Source organism: Homalodisca vitripennis, chromosome 4 (assembly GCF_021130785.1).
Source record: "Homalodisca vitripennis isolate AUS2020 chromosome 4, UT_GWSS_2.1, whole genome shotgun sequence".
NCBI lineage: Eukaryota > Metazoa > Arthropoda > Insecta > Hemiptera > Cicadellidae > Homalodisca > Homalodisca vitripennis.
This window is the reverse complement of record NC_060210.1, coordinates 43,779,470-43,799,139: the sequence shown is the minus strand read 5'-3', so window position 1 is coordinate 43,799,139 and position 19,670 is coordinate 43,779,470. Positions and strand designations below refer to the sequence as shown.

The 19,670-nt window shown below is 33.2% G+C and overlaps 1 protein-coding gene across 1 annotated transcript in view; it reads left to right on the top strand.

Moving 5' to 3' along the window:
- The window catches only part of LOC124359232 (cadherin-86C-like), a 66,027-nt gene extending 47,832 nt beyond the window's left edge, over nt 1-18,195 (top strand). Inside the window, exons 10-20 of the mRNA XM_046811805.1 lie at nt 49-201; nt 552-867; nt 952-1,127; nt 2,187-2,283; nt 2,879-2,968; nt 3,064-3,286; nt 6,024-6,126; nt 7,894-8,024; nt 9,555-9,640; nt 11,395-11,657; nt 13,965-18,195. Of these exons, the coding sequence (XP_046667761.1) occupies nt 49-201; nt 552-867; nt 952-1,127; nt 2,187-2,283; nt 2,879-2,968; nt 3,064-3,286; nt 6,024-6,126; nt 7,894-8,024; nt 9,555-9,640; nt 11,395-11,657; nt 13,965-16,010 (3,684 nt within the window). The 3' untranslated portion in view covers nt 16,011-18,195. The remainder of the gene's footprint in view (nt 1-48; nt 202-551; nt 868-951; nt 1,128-2,186; nt 2,284-2,878; nt 2,969-3,063; nt 3,287-6,023; nt 6,127-7,893; nt 8,025-9,554; nt 9,641-11,394; nt 11,658-13,964) is intronic.
- The last annotated feature ends 1,475 nt before the right edge of the window (nt 18,196-19,670 follow it).

Genomic DNA, 19,670 nt, shown 5'->3' with positions numbered 1-19,670 from the left:
AATCCATTTTTTTAAAGAATGTTATAAATTCAACAATCTTGTTTGCAGGGTAAGATGGGAGTTTTTGCACTCTCATTGGAAAACAACAATGGAACTTTTGAAGTGAGTCCTAATATTGCTGAGCGACTAGCAGATTTTGTCATAAGAGTCAGGGATAACTCCATGTTAGATTACGAAACCAACAAAGTCCTCACATTCAAGGTATGTTACAGATATTAAATATTCTTTTAATTCAAACAATTAAATTAATTTTCATCACAAATACCGATTTAATATTTGTTTTAGAAAACTATAATAATTTACCTTTTCTCCTTTATTGGTAAAAAGTTAGTTTTCCTGTTTGTAATAACTGAAAAATATACGTTTATTTTCTTTATAGATCACAAATTAAATGTTTTAAGATGGATTTCAAGGATAATTATTTGTGATACTTTAAATTAAATGTTATATATAAAGTGCATTGGAACTAACATTGTATAATTTTACACATTATTTTTAGTTGATACTTTTTATAAATTTGATATAAAAATTACCGAACGTGCATTTTACAGATCGTGGCTAAGGAAGTAACCCCAGGGAAGAAGTCACTGTTCTCAACAGTGAATGTTACTGTACACTTGTTGGATATGAACGATAACCCACCCGTGTTTCTGGCACCACAGTACTCAGTCAGTATGCCAGAGAATGTGACTTTAGGTCACCAAGTCATAACTGTGGCAGCCCAAGACCCAGACACAGGACTGGGAGGTCTGGTGAGGTACACAGGACTCCAAGGGTACCTTAACACTTCCCTCAGTCTGCATCCTCATACTGGTACCATCACTGTCAACACCATCAAGCATGGCTTCGACCGGGAAATGGCTTCAGGTACAGCATTACTTTGAATGATAAAAACTATATCTATGGTAGCCTTCATGTCTATATTTTGTCTGTTTGGTCAAATGCCTGCAGAATACCATTTCTTGGTCGAGGCAAGAGACAGTGACGGATTGGGCAATCGTGCAGCTGTACCTCTTACAATTACAGTGCTGGATGTTAATGACGAGGCACCCAAGTTTGTACGAGATCCCATGGATTTCATCTTGGATAAGGACGGACTTGGATTTACAGAGAGAGCTTTTATTAAGGTACACCAGATGGAATTTTGGTATAAATTTGTCTATACTTTAAAATGCTAAATCAAAAACGTTTTAAATCTATTTCATTACAGTATATTTATGTCCCCAATATGCATGTTCCCTATTCTTTTTATTAGTTGTTATCCTTTACTTGTTGACAACATTTTAAGTATTTAGAGATATGAAAGAATGATGATCCTTTATGTTTGAAACCCCTATGACACTTATACAGAGTATTTATTCTGAGTATAAGTAGTTGAACATATTTCCAAAATGTTAACTATCTAATGCTTTTATGTTGTAAATGGCATTGTTTCAATTATTATGAATTAATTATTCCTGCATTATACATTTTAGAGACCTTAAAGTTTCTTAGGAAAAAAAATCTTCAATTATTTTCAGAAGCTCTTCCTAACCGTTTTCAGAACACTAGAAATAAAACAAAGCACCAATACTCTATTCATCGTCTGACTAAGCTTGAAAATGCCCACATTACACGGGAATTAAATTTTATAATATTTTGCCTGAGGAGATAAAATAAGAAAACAGTTTCAACAAATTTGTTTCATTCCTCACGAAAACACTCATTACAGCCTACTTGTATAAAGTTGAAGAATTCCGTTCACTTTCTCATTCCTAAAATAATTCCAGTGTCACTCAGAAAGCCAAATGATTTTAAGAGTTAATTATTGCTACTGAAATTTATTACACTTTATAAATTATTATCATTACTGTTTTGGCATATTTTTTAATTTTCTTGGCGTGTCATATTACAGGAGTGAAGGTATTACAGGCTTCCCTTTATGTAATTTAAAATGACAGATTATTGAATAAAATTGATGTAATTTAACTATGTACTAACAAACCATAAACCTTATGTGTTAACTAATTTAATCGACATTCCACATCCACATTAAAAATCAAATCCAGATTCAATGTTAACTCTGCTATAACCATTGTAATCAGTTATCCCACATCACATTGTGAGGAGTACATAAGAGATAAACTTGGGAATGACAAAACACTTTTGAAAAAATTGTTCATAGCCTAGTTCAAATTTTATTTCAGGCTATTGACATGGATGCAGAGCCACCCAACAACATTGTTCGCTATGAGATAGTTAGTGGAAACTATGGAGACCGATTCTCCGTTCATGGAGAAACTGGTAAGTGACCTAAATTTACAATAATATCGTCTTCAATTCAGATGTGAAGACATCCAAAAAGAAATTGTTTGAATTTGTCTAGACGTATACATTTTAAAAATTGAGCTTGGGTTATATCTGGCTGGATACCTTGAATAGTAATTCATTAGAAAAGCTAGTTCTCCTGAAAGTATAATTGAGAAGGAAGAATATAACCCACGTTCTTAGTCACTTCTCAGAGGCTTTGTTGGAGGCATTTTTTCATTTGGGGAATAGAAGATCTAGCTAGTCCTCAGGATGAAAGTGGTTGAGGAAAGAGTTGAAAGTGGCCACATAAAAATACTTTAACCCTACATGCCAGGTCTCCCTCCAGTCCTGGGCCACACTATTGCCCTTAGTGATGGGCCTGCCATCATCAAAGGGTGATTCCACCATTTTTGAGCGTGTTAACCTTCTTATTTTACTTTGAATATAACTACTCTCTCAATTATGGTGTATATCTTTTTACTCTTGAGTCAACTTTTGTTTGCACAATACATAATATATACATACAAATTAAAACACCAATTTTTTTCTCACAATTATTACCAACAGTGAGAATGTAATAATTTCACAGGTGAACTGAGAGTGGTGAAGTCTGTTAACCGGCCTGTCAGACAAGCTTCAATCTCTGTGATGATACTTACTGTGAGAGCATATGACATGGGTAAGTTAGGGATCATCAAACCCTACAAGTCTATTTCAAATAAAATTACCATTTGTTTTTTTTTAAGTAGTATTATAGTTGGTCTCATCTGGCAGGAATCCCAACGCAGTGGAGTATTGCCCAGGCGCGAGTATACCCGTACTCGAGTGGGGCGAGGGTGCTCACATTCATTGTTCCGGGGAAGCCAGACAAGGAAACAGTACAGAAGCTTCTGGAGGGAGTTACAGGGGGAGAAGTTACCGTACAGGAGGTAAAAGCCTTCCACAACTACCAGGGTCCGGCTCAGGATCTAACCCATGGCAGCTCTGACACAGACAAGTAAGTTTGAGTTTGTGATAGCTACAAGAAATTAGGGTCTTTGATAAAGTAATTTATTTATTAAAAGTCAATCAATTCTAATGGAAAAATAATGTGATTAAAATAAAATTTTATCAACTTATCCATCAATGTATACAAAATCATTGTGAGTTTTATTTGTGACATTTGCTTGGAAATAGTTCGTCTTAGCTATTATCAAGGATTCTAATTTTCTCTATGTCTAAAGGGAATATACATGATCATACTCCTTGTGCAATATGTAAGTAAAAACTTTTCACTTCCTTTGTTCTGCAAGATGTTATAAAATAGTCAAATATATTAAAAGAAGTTCATTGTAAATTTCTTCTTGATGTATAAATGAAGTATCTGGACTTATATCCCCATTAGCAGGGGGGTATAGTGACAGGGCTTGGTCATGTTGAAGGATTGGCAGTATAACCCCCAGGAGGTGCTATTCAGGCCATGTATATGTACAGTAGTGGTACTGTACCCCCTCATGTATGGCGTCAACATGATATCAGAAGCATCGGGGTGCAATGAGGTTACCCCATTAGTCTGCCCATCTAACACTCTCACTATAATCCCACCATAGTTGTTACAACCACCAACTATAAAACCAAACTTATTAGAACTCATTTGTGCACTCAAATGAGCACAATTAATTCTCTCTAAGTGCGTAACGAAAAGAGAAATTTTAGTAAACACTGAGATCACTTCAACTTGTGGTATTTTATATATATATATATATATATATATATATATATATATATATATTGTACTCCTACACCTTAAGTTTGTAATTGATAATTTTATGATTACAGTGGCATAGATAAAGGAGTCCGAATCCCCCTTCCCTGAACCCTAGATTAATTGTAAAACTTATTTACTTGTAGTTTGTTTTTAAATCTTTTGAATAAATAATCTGCTGTTAACTGTGTATTTTAAATACCTCCAGTTTCTATTATGTTTTGTTACTAATTTATTCCCTAAACATTTGGGGGTAATAAGACCCTCAAGAAGTCGCCTCGGTGTGCTTAATGCCCGGAGGAAGATAATGATGTTCATCACATCTTCTTCGCTTGCGGGCGCTTCACCGAGGCCAGGCGAACGCTCGCCACCACAGTTGGCGATGTTTTGGCAGACACCATTGTGGAGCTGATGCTGCAGAGTGAGGATGCATGGAATGCAGTCACCACTCATGTACATGCGATCCTTCATCAGAAGCGTGAAGACGGATGCCTCGCTGACTCCTAGCTTCCGAAACAAGTAGTTTTGTCCTGGATGGGACATAAGACACACGGACCAGGCAAGATGTCATCCGAAAGGGTTCCGGCCTGGGCCCTCCGTGGCCCGTAGGGGGTTTAGTGGGTAGTCCGCAAGGGAGTCCCACACTCTGTGCGCAAATGCATTCCCCCTATGTAAAAAAAAAAGAAAAAGAAGTTTGATCGAGGGCGTTTCATTGCTGCTTGTCGGTGAGATTATATGAAAATTTGGCTATACTATACTACTAATAAACAGCACGGCAGCCGTGCTTGAGAAGAAATTTTTGGTAAATATGAGCGGTTTTATAGGTTTATTTTGATTTTAGCACTTACTTAATTACATATTTCATAAAAGTATTTTTCAAAAAAATTATATACTATGTTCTGATATGTAGGCATATTGGTTGTTGAATATCTGAAAAGGCTGAGCAAGGTTCATGGAAAACTTATGCTTAAAAAATAAGAATCGTTAACCAATGTTTACTAAACTTTAATTATAAATGCTGTATTTTCCATGTCACTGTCTTTATTGAGCTGACTAGACACTGCATCATTTCATGAAATAGACAAGGGTTGGTTAATATGAATGTTGATTCTTAATTCGGCATCTGGAACCTGATGCTATTACATACCTGACACCTGGAATCTGGAGCCATGTTTGTCTGAAGAGATTGAAAAAAAGTCAATGACGAATAAGCTTAAAAACGAACAATTTCTATCATCTCAATATCAAAGACAACTGTGCACTGGATGAGACAATTGTGCACTGGATGAGACAATAAGAATGTCAATTCACCTGGATTATACTATATTTTATATTTTGTAATGTAGGTGTCCTGTGGTCTTGCAGAATTCATGATGAATCAGTCAATGGTAATTTGCTTTTATGTATATATCCTGAATTACATGAAAGTAGACAAGGGAAACAGGGAAATGTGTAGATTAAAGAAAAATATTTTAGGCCTATTGGTTTGGGAAAAAAATATTCCATATTTCATACCCCCCACTTCCCTCAGCGGAACCCCTCAAACATAATCTTTATATACACCACTATACTATCCATCAAATCAACCTAATTGTAGTACTTTACAGTTCATTCAGTATCCTAATCCATTTAGCATTGAATTTTTGTATTGGCATGAAGATTTGAATTTGCCTTCTAAACGCAAAATCCAATATACATTGAATCTTTTTGCACTTTTAGAATTTTAGGTTTAGAGAATAACAGGTTGACAAACTAAGTATCTTGCAACAGAGTTACTTTCAATTTTAATTAGATAAAAGTTAGTAATATTGAAATATTGTACAGTTTGTGAAAATTTCTCTAAACTGAGTAAAGTGGATCTATCTACGAGTACTTTATAGTTTGTTTGTACATTATGAACTATATAAATATGCAAAACACTAATAAAGAATTATTTAGACTTGTTAAAATATGAGTATAAATACATTAATGTTATGTGATCTCTGTCTAGGAGTGTTGTGGTAGCTACAGTCTTGTTTACCGGGCACTCTGTAATTGATGTGGACAAACTTCAACATCAACTCAACAACAGGACTGAACTTGTTGCTACTGTCGTAAGTACAACTAACTGTTGTCAGGTAGTGATCATCTACAACAATAGGATGGGCTTTATAAATAGCAACTATAGATGAACTGCTTTGAGAGCAACCTGTTAAGTGAACAGTGCAGGGGGAGGGGAGTGAGAGAGAGAGAGAGAGAGAAGAAACGTGGACTCACTTCCCTCTCCACATTCCTTACCAACCACTCCTCAGTCACCATTTTACGACTCGTAGGGTATTTGTTGCATAACAGCTGTTTTACAAACCCAGTAAAACAACAGCTGTTAACAATAAACATTTGTTAAAATACTTCTTAATTATACTGATATATTAAATAAATTAAATGGACTATTCTTAACATAAATAATAATGTTTGTTATTTCATAAGAACGAGAGTAACAAAACATAGCGTGATGCTCCAAAACACCAACGCAGGGAAGCAACTTGGTTCCCACTCATGTCTTTTAAAGGAAATAGTTCGAGCAGTGAAAGAGGGGGTGGCGGTAGGCGTGGTCAAACTCCTGCTTCTCCCTCCCCCTGTGTGCAAGAAATCTTCACGCAGGTCACTTTCAAAGTGTCTCATCTATAGTTATGTACTGTATGCCTGGTGAACTGGGCTAGGCACTTTATTCTGATGTTTCTGTTCTGAACTTGTATGGTTACCTACCCAGTAGTAGATCACTAGTAAACCTAGGTGAATTATTAACATTAAGATTCTAAAGCAATGGGGTGACTATAGTGGTAATTAATTTTAAATTTAACTACATATATCTAGTAATTAATGATAAATCTCTATTTTTTATCATTACAGTATTTACACTTCTATAACACTATGATTATGTATAGTCCGATGAAGATTAAATACAGCTAATTTTTGTTTAGCTAATTATTCATAGAAGAAACCAGTGTAGCAAAATGTGCCATCTTCTCAGTAATCTATTATTGTAAAAACATCATTAAAAGAAATATCTTCTTCATTATCTCAGCTCATAACGAATTTAAAGTAGAAGTTATCCTGTTTAAACATTTACATGTGTAAATGCAACAAATGTAACAACAAAAGACTAATAAACTAATAAAAACCAAACATTGTACTGTACAGGTACAGGTAATTTGATTTACTGAGGAAAGCTTTAACAGTGGAGGAGATTTAAAAATTAAGTATTTGCATACTGTGAATGTAGGAATGTAGATATGAAAATTTCATATTAATTTTGAACACTGAACATCTCTGAACATTTTCTAGTTGATATATATAAAGTAAAATCATGTGTATGCATTATTTCGAGTTGTATAGAGAATATTTTTTGTTGTAAAGCCTTCATTATGTACAAAACGTAAAGTTTGTAAGCTTTATATTTGCATTTGTATTGGGAAAAAAACAATATTATGTTCAGTGATATAAATATCACATCATAATAGTTTTTAATAGGTCAAAGTTTTTTATTTTATAGTGACAATAATAACCATAGTATTTTCCCTGTAAGACTGGAAGATATAAATTTGTGTGTTACCAGTAATTGAATCAGGTACGGTACATAAAAACTGGCTAAATATTTGAATAATTCCTTAAACCACACTATTTCCTAAAATTACTACGTTATAAGTCTGTAATTTATTGTGGAGTTTGGAGTGAGTAAAGAAATCTTTTTAAATTTTTCTGTCCAAAGAAGTTACAATAAATGTCATGTTGAAGAATAGTATTAATTACAAATATCAATTCAACCAGAAACCACTCACACCACTTTAAGGGTTTACTATACAGTACTGAATTTGTGGCAGGGGGAATATCGAACAGAGAACAGAGTCCTATTCTGGATTCTGCTGATCATCTTGCTCCTCATTGCCCTCGCTCTAATTACTCTGCTATGTTGCTGCCTCTGTCCTTGCTGCCCTCTCTTTGCAACCACAAGGTGAGTTTCACTTTATAGAATTTCATACAAAATGACCTTACACTTACATTACATTACATTAAAGCTTCATACATTGACTATTGGTTTACTGAGGATAAAAAGATGAGGAAACCCCTCATTGAATTTAGTTCTAATGTGATGTTTGTACTGCCTCTGAACAGGTTATTTAGCATCTGTAAGATCTGTTTCAGCTTATTCCAGCCGAATAGGGCAGGGGAATCCAGGGAAGACAATACTCCCACATGTTTAGGCTTGAAAAATACCTTTAACATTAAAGAAGCTCCGCTCATTTCCAATATTCATCCTCTGCAGTAAACTAGTTCTATAAACTAACTTTTTTAAATTCAAAATCTCAACATTTGTGGTTAGTGATGTGCTGCTCTTGGACATCCATTGGGTTGCTCTAATTTAAGTAACACCTCACTGTTGCTGTATCCAACATAGGTTCTATCAGCGTGTACAAACCAGACAGAAGTGAAAGCTTCAGAGGCATAAAAAGTTATTACTGGATGCTCTTCGAAACTGTATCAAAATCATTTCAGGATTAATAATGACATGTACATCTATTGGTAATTTGTTCATATTTCCACAAGACTATTAGTATTTGCAAATGTGCCCTTACAGTTACAAGTTTGTTGTATGAAAACAATTTATTACTTGTTTATAGTTCAAGTGTGTGGGATATTCCATTTTGCCATATCAAATTATTTTTGGATAGACAATGCAATTGGTAGACAAATTATATGCCCAATGCCAGTTCCTTGTATCTTGGTAACTAACACACTTAGTTACAAAAATATTGTTCACCTTGTAGTCACCATGATAAAAGTTGACTACAGTGAATAACTCAAAATTTGCATATTGGTCAATACACCCTTCTAGCATGAAGCCCTCAAATGTATTCTTATCTTACTTCAAATTTTCTACAGTTTCATCTTGAAACCTTATTTTGTCTGTTCAAGGGTCTAAGTAAGACCCACAACATTAGCATACATTGCCAATTTAACACTTTAGAAGCGAAGTGGGTGAGCACCCATTCAGTGTAAGAAGATGGTCATGACACTCTTTAAGCACCCTTTAAAGTAGAGAAATGTTAAATTTGGTTCCTTGTTCATGTCTGTGCACATACTGTGGTAACTATCCTCTTTGTAATATAAAAATTATGTCACATCTAGGAGTTGCCATGTCTGAAGGGTGCTAATTCTGGCACAGAACCCTGTTTTGAAAGCTTTGTTGTGATTTATTGCTTATGTGTAGACTATTTACAACTTTTGTAAATTTAATTATTGAATAAAACGATTTTATGTAATTTGGACAGTAATTATATTATTGTTCTGTAAATTTTCATTTGAATATAAGTATACTTCTTAAAGATAGTTGGTATGCCTCATTAATATTCAAAGAACCGTAAACAAATTTAATTATATTTGCTTTTTTCATTGATTAATATAAATTTATAACTGTAAAATAATTAATCTCAAATTGCTAAAAGTTAACTTCTTAAGACAACTAGATGTCATGTCTCTATAGAAAAAGAAGCAGAGTGCACACAGCAGAAAATGTTCGGTTTGTAGTGAAAGAGGAAGAGCCTGGGCATGAATCAAAAGCAGTCCAAGGTAAGTTAACCACGCTACTAAGTACAGATTTTTTTATTTCTATACTGCAATGTTCTACTACAGTATAATATCGCATTGTTATATTTTTTCAATGGAGGGAGAAATTTCTGTCAGAAACCTAAAGAGGGTACTAGGAGTTATACCCTGTTAATAAGGTCATTGGGTATGTTTCCACTTATTAAACCTAAATCTCCCTCTCTGTCCACTCTGAACAATAACTCTACAAACACTACTTCCGTTTGGATATGGTCTTGAATTAAGGTTTGCAGCTGTAGCTAATTACTTGTTTACAATTATTTTATTGCACAAATGTTCAATCTGATGTAAGAGAAGTGAGTAACCCGTGCCCACTTCACGCTTACTGACATAATCCCTAGCTTCAAACTTTGTTCCAATTTGTTTACTATACCCTCCAGGTTGAGTTTGAATAGAAGAAGTATTTTAGTTCATTTTACAAATCAAAGAATGAAAACTAACAATTTACACAATTCTACTGCCTCTGGATACTTTTCAGATGAGTAAATGGATGCAAGAGAAGAAAATATGCTCAGTAGGCTTTTAGTGGGAGCATAGACGACATTATTAATTTCTACATTTATTAAATGATTCCTGAAATGGTCTTGTCCAGAAATAATGGCAATAACCTTATAAAAGCTACTCCTTCCCAAATCACACAATAGATTAACAGTGCTCCAGCACCCAAGAGTCTTTCTAGAAACATTTTCAAGACGATTCCTTTGCACCCTTTGGAATAAGTTTTATTAGTACAGTTTTTACTTGTTTTGTATATAATCGGAAACACACTTATTCTTTCATAGTTATTATTCATGTTTCTTAATGTAAATACACAACTTATAGATCTACCTAGTGTACAAGATAATGGTTAAAATGTACATGTAACATGTTTAGTTTTTTATTATATATTTTTTTAGCTATGAAAATGTTTATTAACATATAAATAGTAATTTACTGTATTAACTCCATCATGCATTCTAAAATTCGTAGCATAGCTTCATGTTTTGACATCACAACATGATAATGATTTTTTTTTTTCTCTTTTTTTTCTCTCTTTTAAGCCTCAGCTTCTGCTATGTAGGCTGCGATGTTCACTGGTTTTATTATTATTTTACAAAGTACACTGTTTCGTGTCTATACATGATTGGCCCTCCCCGGGATTTGAACCCGTGATCTCTCAGTTAGAGAGCCGAGACTATAACCATTAGTCTACGGATTCAAAGAAAATGTATCAATCTGTCAGGTGGGTTTCAAAATTCATACCCACAAATACAAACAGCTGAAAACATTTAAAATGTATTTGCCTGTCATATTAGATTATAGTGAGAATTGTGTATTATTAATCATGGCAGTGATCGGTTGTTAACTTAAAAAAACAAGTCTTGTGAGCTATCTACTGATGAACAGCTGATTGTAGGTCAGGTGGTTTCAATCTGTGCTGGATGAGACACAAAAAATATTTTGAGTGGTCCTTTCAATAGTAGCATAATTTTATCATATTTTCAGCCATAGCCAAAATGTAAGATTTGATATAAACATTCATTCAAGATTTTGTATGAACGTCTGCATATTTGTGTAATGATTTAAATTAACAAAATATATTTTCTTTATAATCATAACAAAGTTAAAAAAAAACTGAACACTCTTAAGATAGTACAGGGTTAAAATGATATGTTCTCTATTAGATTCTAAATACTTTAAAATAATTTATGTAAATTAGTTCTGATTACGTTTTGCAGCAGAGTGGAATGGCACGGAACGTAAGGAGGCATGGAGTGGAGATACGTATACTAGACGTTCATGGCAGTTCAACCGTCGTAACACTAGACACATAGAGCCTCAGCGGGTGGTATTGGTAGCAAGAGGAGGAGAAGAACCCCGCCACGTTCCTCCACCACCACCTCACCCTCCACCACTTCCAGTTAGTGTAATATACACCCGGGACATGGCTCAACGCCAGGACCACATCATTCTGGAGGATGTAGATGGCACTGAATATAGAGTATGTCTCTCACTTAATATACAAGCATGTTTGAAAACATGCTGCCACAGCAGCGTGATGATCTCTACTTTATAAAAATGCTCTGCTTGTCTTTACCCTCTGACTTTGCATTCATGCCACTATGGCAATAAAGTTTATTGTTTGTTTTTATTATTCAAAATGTTTTGTTCCATAAAACATCTCATTGAATTATAAAGTGCAGTCAGTTAATAACCAGACACTTAAGTTTAAAAAGCATTAAACAAGCTGACAGGCATTATTACATCTATGGACCATTTAATGAGTGATAAATAAATAAATAGCTCAGAGAAAGTATATCTAACAATATGATTAAGGGTAAACAATAAACAATCATAAATGGCTATGTAAGGAATGGCCATTTGAGTGGCCTTCTGTCATCAATCAGGACTCAGTATAAAAAGACTCAAAATCTTAATTTCACGACTTTATGCCCTTAATGGGGGCATTATGTAGAACAATATATTATTTAATAAATGAAGAAAAATATTGTTTACATCACAGGTTATTTTTATACTTTTCAAACATACCTCATACATACAATTAGTACCCATAATAAGTTCAAATAAGTTATTGTGAATGTTTAAAAATATATTTTCTTAAAAATATATTTTTTGTTTAGTTTAAAATGTTTGTTTTAATGGATCGTGGAATATCAGGCATTATTAAAATTATGTTTATCTTTTGTTTTTGGATAATTTTATAAAAAAAGCCTTTTATAATTTCTTGAAGGTAGATTTATTGGTATTATTATTTGACATTAACTTTAGATCTACTTGTCAAACAAGTTCAACTGACATCTTGATGTAAACAGTTTCCCTAGCATTGAAACCTTCAGACCAACATATCAATGATATAAAAAATTTAAATACACAGATTAATAGCAATTTCCAAATGCATAACGGATCACAAAACCTGCTCAAAGGACATGAATCATTGAATTAACCATGAATTTTGAGTTTAAAACAATTGGAAATAGAATATTGAACAACATACATATTAAGTTTTCAAATAAAAAAATTTAATTAAAACTGTATTTTTGTAAAAGAAATGTATGGATTAAAAAAAATTTTTAGTCTTACTTTTTTAGTGAGTCACAAAAAACATGTACATCAATTAGATGAAGATTTTTAAAAGGCTCTGTATTAAAATATTATTGTAGTTTAATTTTAAGTTACGCTGTTGTAGGTTGTGCAGACTATACCAAGACTAATCAATGGCTACATTTTACAGGCAGGCATTCTGTGTTTTGGTGTGTTTTTGCACTGAAAATCTGTACACTTGTGTGTTTTTTCCATTGATGTATAATAACTACTAAATTGAATTGAATTCTTATATGACATGAGGTGGAAAATAACAGTTTTGATTCCCTAGCTCTGTTTATAGTAAAACATTAGTGCAATAACCTTATAACGCTCTAAGTCTGTGACAGACATAGTGTATATACGATACATTTAATTCATCTTATACTTTTAAGAATAATTAAACTATATCCAGACTTTTTTATCATTATATTGATTGCAATCACTGATATTGTAAAGTATATATCTGCATTCTTGTACCACCTATCGTGGAAATTTTTTAATGATTTTTTACTTTTAGCAAGCAGTGGATCGCACCATCTAATTTGTTCTACTGGTTTTTTATAGTATGAGTATTTTGTCAGTTCTGATTATCAGTGGAATGTAGTGATTGATGGAAGAGGAGAAAATAGTTTTCAACTATGATAGAAATAGAGCAATATGAGTTATTATACATCAATGATTTTTTGTCTTTTCGCAATTTGGCTTGTGATGTTTTTGTAGTATAAAGAGTGGTTATTTTCAAAATTCAGATAATTCATTATTGTTGTATAAATTTTGTTTTTATCATGATCAAAACATTTAAAAACGTATACTGTATAAAATTTGAGAGATGAACAGTAAAACATTATTCATGATGTATAAAGTTGTTTGAAAAAGAATTATATACACATTTTATTCTAAAATTTGTTGACTAAGCAATGATTTTTGATATTACTGATTTTGTATTTTTGACACTTTTTAAATAATTCCCTTCTTATACTAAAGTATTAATTTAATTGTTTTTAATAACCAGCTAGCTAACACATGTATTACCATTACATTTTACTAATTTATTTATTAAGTTCATCCAAAGTAAACTTTAAAAAATATTTTTGTTAGAGAATTTTTGTAAATATTTAAATTTTAGAAATACCAGATGAATTTTTTAACTAGTTGGATTGTAGCTAATCGTTAGCAGTTTACAACAAAATTAAATTTTTTCCAGGTTCTAGACCCTTCAAGGCTGTCTCTCCCTGTTAGAGTGGAACAAGACCCAGATACAGAGTCTATTCGACGTCATGAATTTGACAGAGGCTCTGATATGGGAAGAGAACACAGAGAGAACATTCCAACTGACCCAGATCCCAGACCTCGAGACCAAATGTTCATCAGAGATGGCAATGCAGAAATCCTCAGATTGGTGACTCGGGGACGTGCTGAAGAGGAGGAGCCAAGACTGAATCAGCCAGACACAAGACCTTACACTGTGGTAGAAGGGGTGGAAAGTGTAGGGAAGCAAGAAGAGGAAGGGAAAGAAATCATCATGCAACGTTTCATTCAAGACCAGAAAAAATCTACAGAAGTAAATGGAAAATCAAAAGAACAAGAAACACAGCAAACCAAAGGAAATATGAATGAAAGCGAAGACAAGAAACATGGTTCTGAACATGACCACTTACTTCAGAGAGTTATGGATGCTCCTCAAAGAATACTTTCAACTGGTGAAGTTAACAGGTTAACAACACTACAAAGAGATTTATTATTAACCAGATTTCTTGTTGAAGAACAAAGGAGAACGTTTGCCAATTTACCAGTACATGATGATACACAAAGTCTTCCAGGAATAGTTACCAGTATGGCTTCAATGGCAACACAAACCGATGTGAATAGAGCCACTCAGACAGAGATGCTTTATACAATGAGACCTCCAAGGAGAAAAGCAAAAAGTGATCTTGATGATAGTGATGAAAGTGATACAGAAATCAGTTCGGATGTTCATGGGAAATTTATGAAACAGTACAAAAAGAGCAGAAGAAAAGCTCACAGAGGTTTGGATGTACCTGAAAGAGGAAGATCTTTGAGTAGATGTGAGATTAAAACTCCAATTTTAGAAGAAACAGAGAGTGCAATAGAGAATGTTGGAAATAATACTCAGGCAAGTTATATAAGAGGTGTTGCAGATCAGACAGGATTCACAGCAACAAAATCAAGCATGTTAAGAATGCAGATGACAAGAAAAAAATTCCAAGAAGAATTGAATGCTCAGGAACACACTGTTCCAATAATGAAACAAACAAACATCTCTCATAAGGCAAATAACGCTTTAGTAGGAATAAAAAGAAGGAGTGTCAGTGAACAAAACCTTCCTTTGGCTACAACTGTTTACAGTAATAACATGTATAAAGATGTGCAGCAAAAAACTGGAACAAAATCCCTTCAAGCAACACCAGTAACTCAAAGAAGAGAGTTCAGTTACCTTCAACAAAGACATACAAGTACAAAAACTCCACAACAGGTAGTTAGTTTTGAAGATGATGATTCAGAAGAAGAGCTCCAAAACGTTCTTGACCGGTCCAAATCAAGTTTAGGTACAAGAAATGCATGTACTAGTCCAATACAAACTTTTTCCAAGAGACGATCTTCCTCTGCAGAAAGACTTAGCTCAAGATCTGATAAAAAAAGGGTATCACCTGATAAAACAAGGAGTGGTGTAATATCAATGGAAAATAGAAAAGCTCTTGGCCAGTCTCGATACATGGAGTGGTATAAGACTAAAAGAGAAGAAAGAGAAAGACAAAAAGCTGAAGAAAAAGAAGCTGAACGGCAAAGAATTATGGGACCAGTTAAACAATTGAGTCGTAGACCCTCAAGACGGGACACCCCAACCCCGGTGGCCTTCAAATACGATGATAAAATTTCAAGGAAGACTCCAGACCTGAAGTCAGTGAATACAGTAGTTTCCAGAAGACAGAATACAATCAAACAAAATGTCATAACTGCTCTTCAGGAAAATAAAAAAAGTAGTAACCCAGAGGAAATTCAAATAAAAAGATCTCCAGAGAGAAAACTAAGTGTTAATGATCTAAAGGAAGATTACAAACAAAGAGTGTTTGAAGATGATAGAGACTCAGGCATTGCAATGTTAGCACCTGGCAGTCAGAAGATGAAAAGAAAAAATCAAAATCTCATGGAAAAGAAAAGTGTGTTTACAATTGCATACGATGACATGCATACAAAACAACTAAGACTAGACAGTGCCTCACCACCATAATAATTATTAGGTAACACTTAACAGGATTTTCAATATCTGATATGATATAGATGGTATTATATTTATGTATCTTATTATATTACCAAAGTCAATTATAATATATTTCAGTCTTATTTGAATTCAAAAGTTAGGTAAATACGAGTTCAAACTTACTTTAAAATCACCTTTCCTCAGTATCTGTGGCTCACTCTACACCACACAATCCAAGACCACTCTAGACCAAGGGCTCAATCCAATATGTGGCCGAGAGAGCTCTTGGGTGGATCATCTTAGAGAGCGAGAACAGAAGTCTTACATCAGTTTTGTCTACATTCACTCTAGATCAATCACCAAGGGCATCATATTTGGGTGAGAGAGAGCACATTGGTGGATCATCTCAGGAAGTAAGAACACAAGTCTCATATCAGTTTTGTTATAGTCCGTTCTGCAGTGGTATACTAACTTCATCTGGCTAAAGAGTGTGTGGTAAGGGAGTGGGTGAATTTAAAAGACAATAGGTTGGTCAAGTGGTACCTCTTATGAACCTTTTTAATTTATTTTGTCGAGTACATCATACACACTCCCTCCTGATATTAGATGCAAAGGAACTTTTGAAGAAAGAGTTTGTCTGCTCTGGATTTTTCTGTTTCACCTTTATACTAAAGGTTATCCAGTTGTAGGTCCGTAAACTACCCTTCAAATCAGCTTCTTAGTCAAATGTAATTAATTTTTCGTCCAAGACCTGTAACGGGTAGTATTGTAATGTTTACTGATCCATCAAAAGGACTGGAAAGAATATGCAGTACTTGTTTCTCTGAAGTAATGAATGGTTTTGGACTGATCACTACCACACTGATACTGCTCCATCAGCTGGATATCGAAATAAGGACAGATAAGAGGCTATAGTACAGAGTTGTGGTTTAATATTCAAACAATAAATTTTATTCTTAATCCATATCTTATATGATCATGATAATGGATTTTTTTAATTATGATGTTTGTAGCTGGTGTATTACATCTTGAGGTATTGGAAAAAGATTTTTTGGAATGGTTAAAACATCAGTATTTATCGATAAACTATTATTGAAAACAAATAACATTTATAAGTAGCAGAAAATTGTCTTCTCGGTCACATAAATATTATTTTAATTTTTGTATGCATCCCTCAATCAATTTGTTTATTAACATCAAGACAAGTATAAAATTAATCATTGTATTTTGTTTTTAATTTATCTAAATATACCTCTTTTGACTACTTTTTTTAAGCCTATAGTAGACGCTGAACACGGAGATTACTCAGACCACTCTCCGGACTTTACGTCAAGCAGTGTCCTGCACATAATGAGTATAATGAAACATACTCATAAATATATATTTATGTTATCTTCTATAAACAAAAGTAAAGATATTTACTAAACAAGAATCGTACTTAAAACAGTAGGATATTAAATAATATTTACATAATTTGGAGTTGTTTTTATGTGTATGGTTGTTATTTAACTTTTTTATTGGATAACAAAGCATCTATTTTTTGTTACAGTTTTTTATTCATGTACAATGTATTGAGTTAATAAAGGTGTATCTATAACTTGGTTTTGTAATAAGTTATATTATATTTGCAATTGCTGCAGTAATTTAGATGAGTTTATTTAGTATACTATAATTACATTTTTTAACATAGATTTTCTTAAATATTATAATTAAGAAAGAAATGCTATGAACATTTTAGTTACTTTTTTATCAGTCGCGTGTCCATATTTTTTCATCATATGTCTGATGGATTCAGCAATCATTGTGCCTGTATAATAAAATCAAACTTCTAGTAACAAGTATAAATTATGTATTATACACTGTTATTTTATTTGGTTACCTATATCAAAAACTTTATATTATGTACATTTATATTTTCTTAGAATAATTTCTATGAAATTCTTTAGATTTTATTTACTTCTTAGGATATTTGCTAACTTGAACTACTGCCATAATATTTCTGATTTCTATACATTCAGCTAGACATTTAATTACTCTATTTCTAAACAGAGTTTATATACTTTTATTACTGTAGAGATTTTATACAAATTGAACCCTCCTGGTATTGTAAATTAAATATATTTTGTAATTTAAGGAATATTTTGACACTGTTTGCAAGTTTACAGTGCTGTAATCATAGCTTTATACGTTGTATAAAATAAAACTGTACAGAACTTCCTGACTTTTATTATATCTTACCCTGACTGAAGACGAAAAAAGTATTACTAACTGTTTAACTGACAAAGATGCATCACTTAGTTGAAAATTGTCATTCTTGAAACATTAAATCACTTGAAGTGTACCTTGAATGATTGCAAGTAAGAAATTTACAGGTAAAAGATCTCTGTTCTTGTTTATGTGGTCAATAGAGGTAAGAACAAGGGCAATCAGGATATGGTGTGTTGGTTGTTTTCAGGCCCGTACTCAGACTGGTTTCTTTGAACAATTTTACTGTGGCCCGGGCCAGCTCTGCCACACTTGTAAGGGGACAGGTGGTGGTACATAACAGGGCCCGGCCGAATATCTTTTTCGGGACCCGTCAAAGCCGAGTACGGCCCTGGTTGTTTTCCACAGGATATGCCACCACTACTAACTATGTCATATAGAAGCAATCACCTAAGTTTGCTAGTTTACACAATAACACTATGCAGAACAATTAGCACATTACAATATTGGTTGAGTATAAGCAAAGGCTAACCACAGCTCATTCTGAGACAGTCTGTTTTCCTACAATAATGGCTAAATAGATTGAGCTACAAGCATTAAAATAATTGCACTAATACCTATACTCATATGAAGAAACATACCAATTGAATTTGGTAACATAAGCATCAAAGGAAGAACATTTTTAATAAAGCAAAATGTTCCTTGAAGAAGAAATTCATAGATTTTCACACGTGTTAGCATTTTGGAGATTTAAAATATAAACACTACATGTATATGAAATGTCAATAAAAATAATAATTTAGACATTTAAAATTTTTAATTTTATTGAAATTGAGATAAATACGTTTGTCTGGTAATGTATAAATAACTAAAAGTTGAGTGTTGCTTAAAGTTTAGTGTTATTTATAAAACAACAGGTGGTGGAACTGTAATCTCCTGGGTATCTGGAATGTCTTAATAAATATCTGTGTGTGTGTGTGTGTGTGTGTGTGTGTGTGTGTGTGTGTGTGTGTGTGTGTGTGTGTGTGTGTGTGTTTGCGCGCATACATACATGTGTGTATTGCAAAATTGTTGCTATGACAATAAGATTGAAGATGACAATATATCTTGATTAACACATTAAGGGGATTCCAACTGATATAAAATCTAAAAGGATCAATGAAACTGCTTGAGATTTATTATGACTTTTTTGCAAGATTTAATATTATAAATGGCAATTTAAAGAACACTTAACTGTAATTAGGTTACTTGGAGGAAAGGAAGGTTTTAACTTTCAATAATTAAATACTATTTATTTTCTCAACTAAATTGTATTCTATTTGTGTGTTCTAAACTGTATACCTGAATTAAATGCATTGTAATGAACATTTGTATTAGCAAAAAAGACATTTTCATTAAAATTATCTTTTAAAAGTAAACATATTGTTGCTAAACCATGACTAAACTATATTTTTTCTGAAATACTGCAGTTCTAATTTGTTTGTT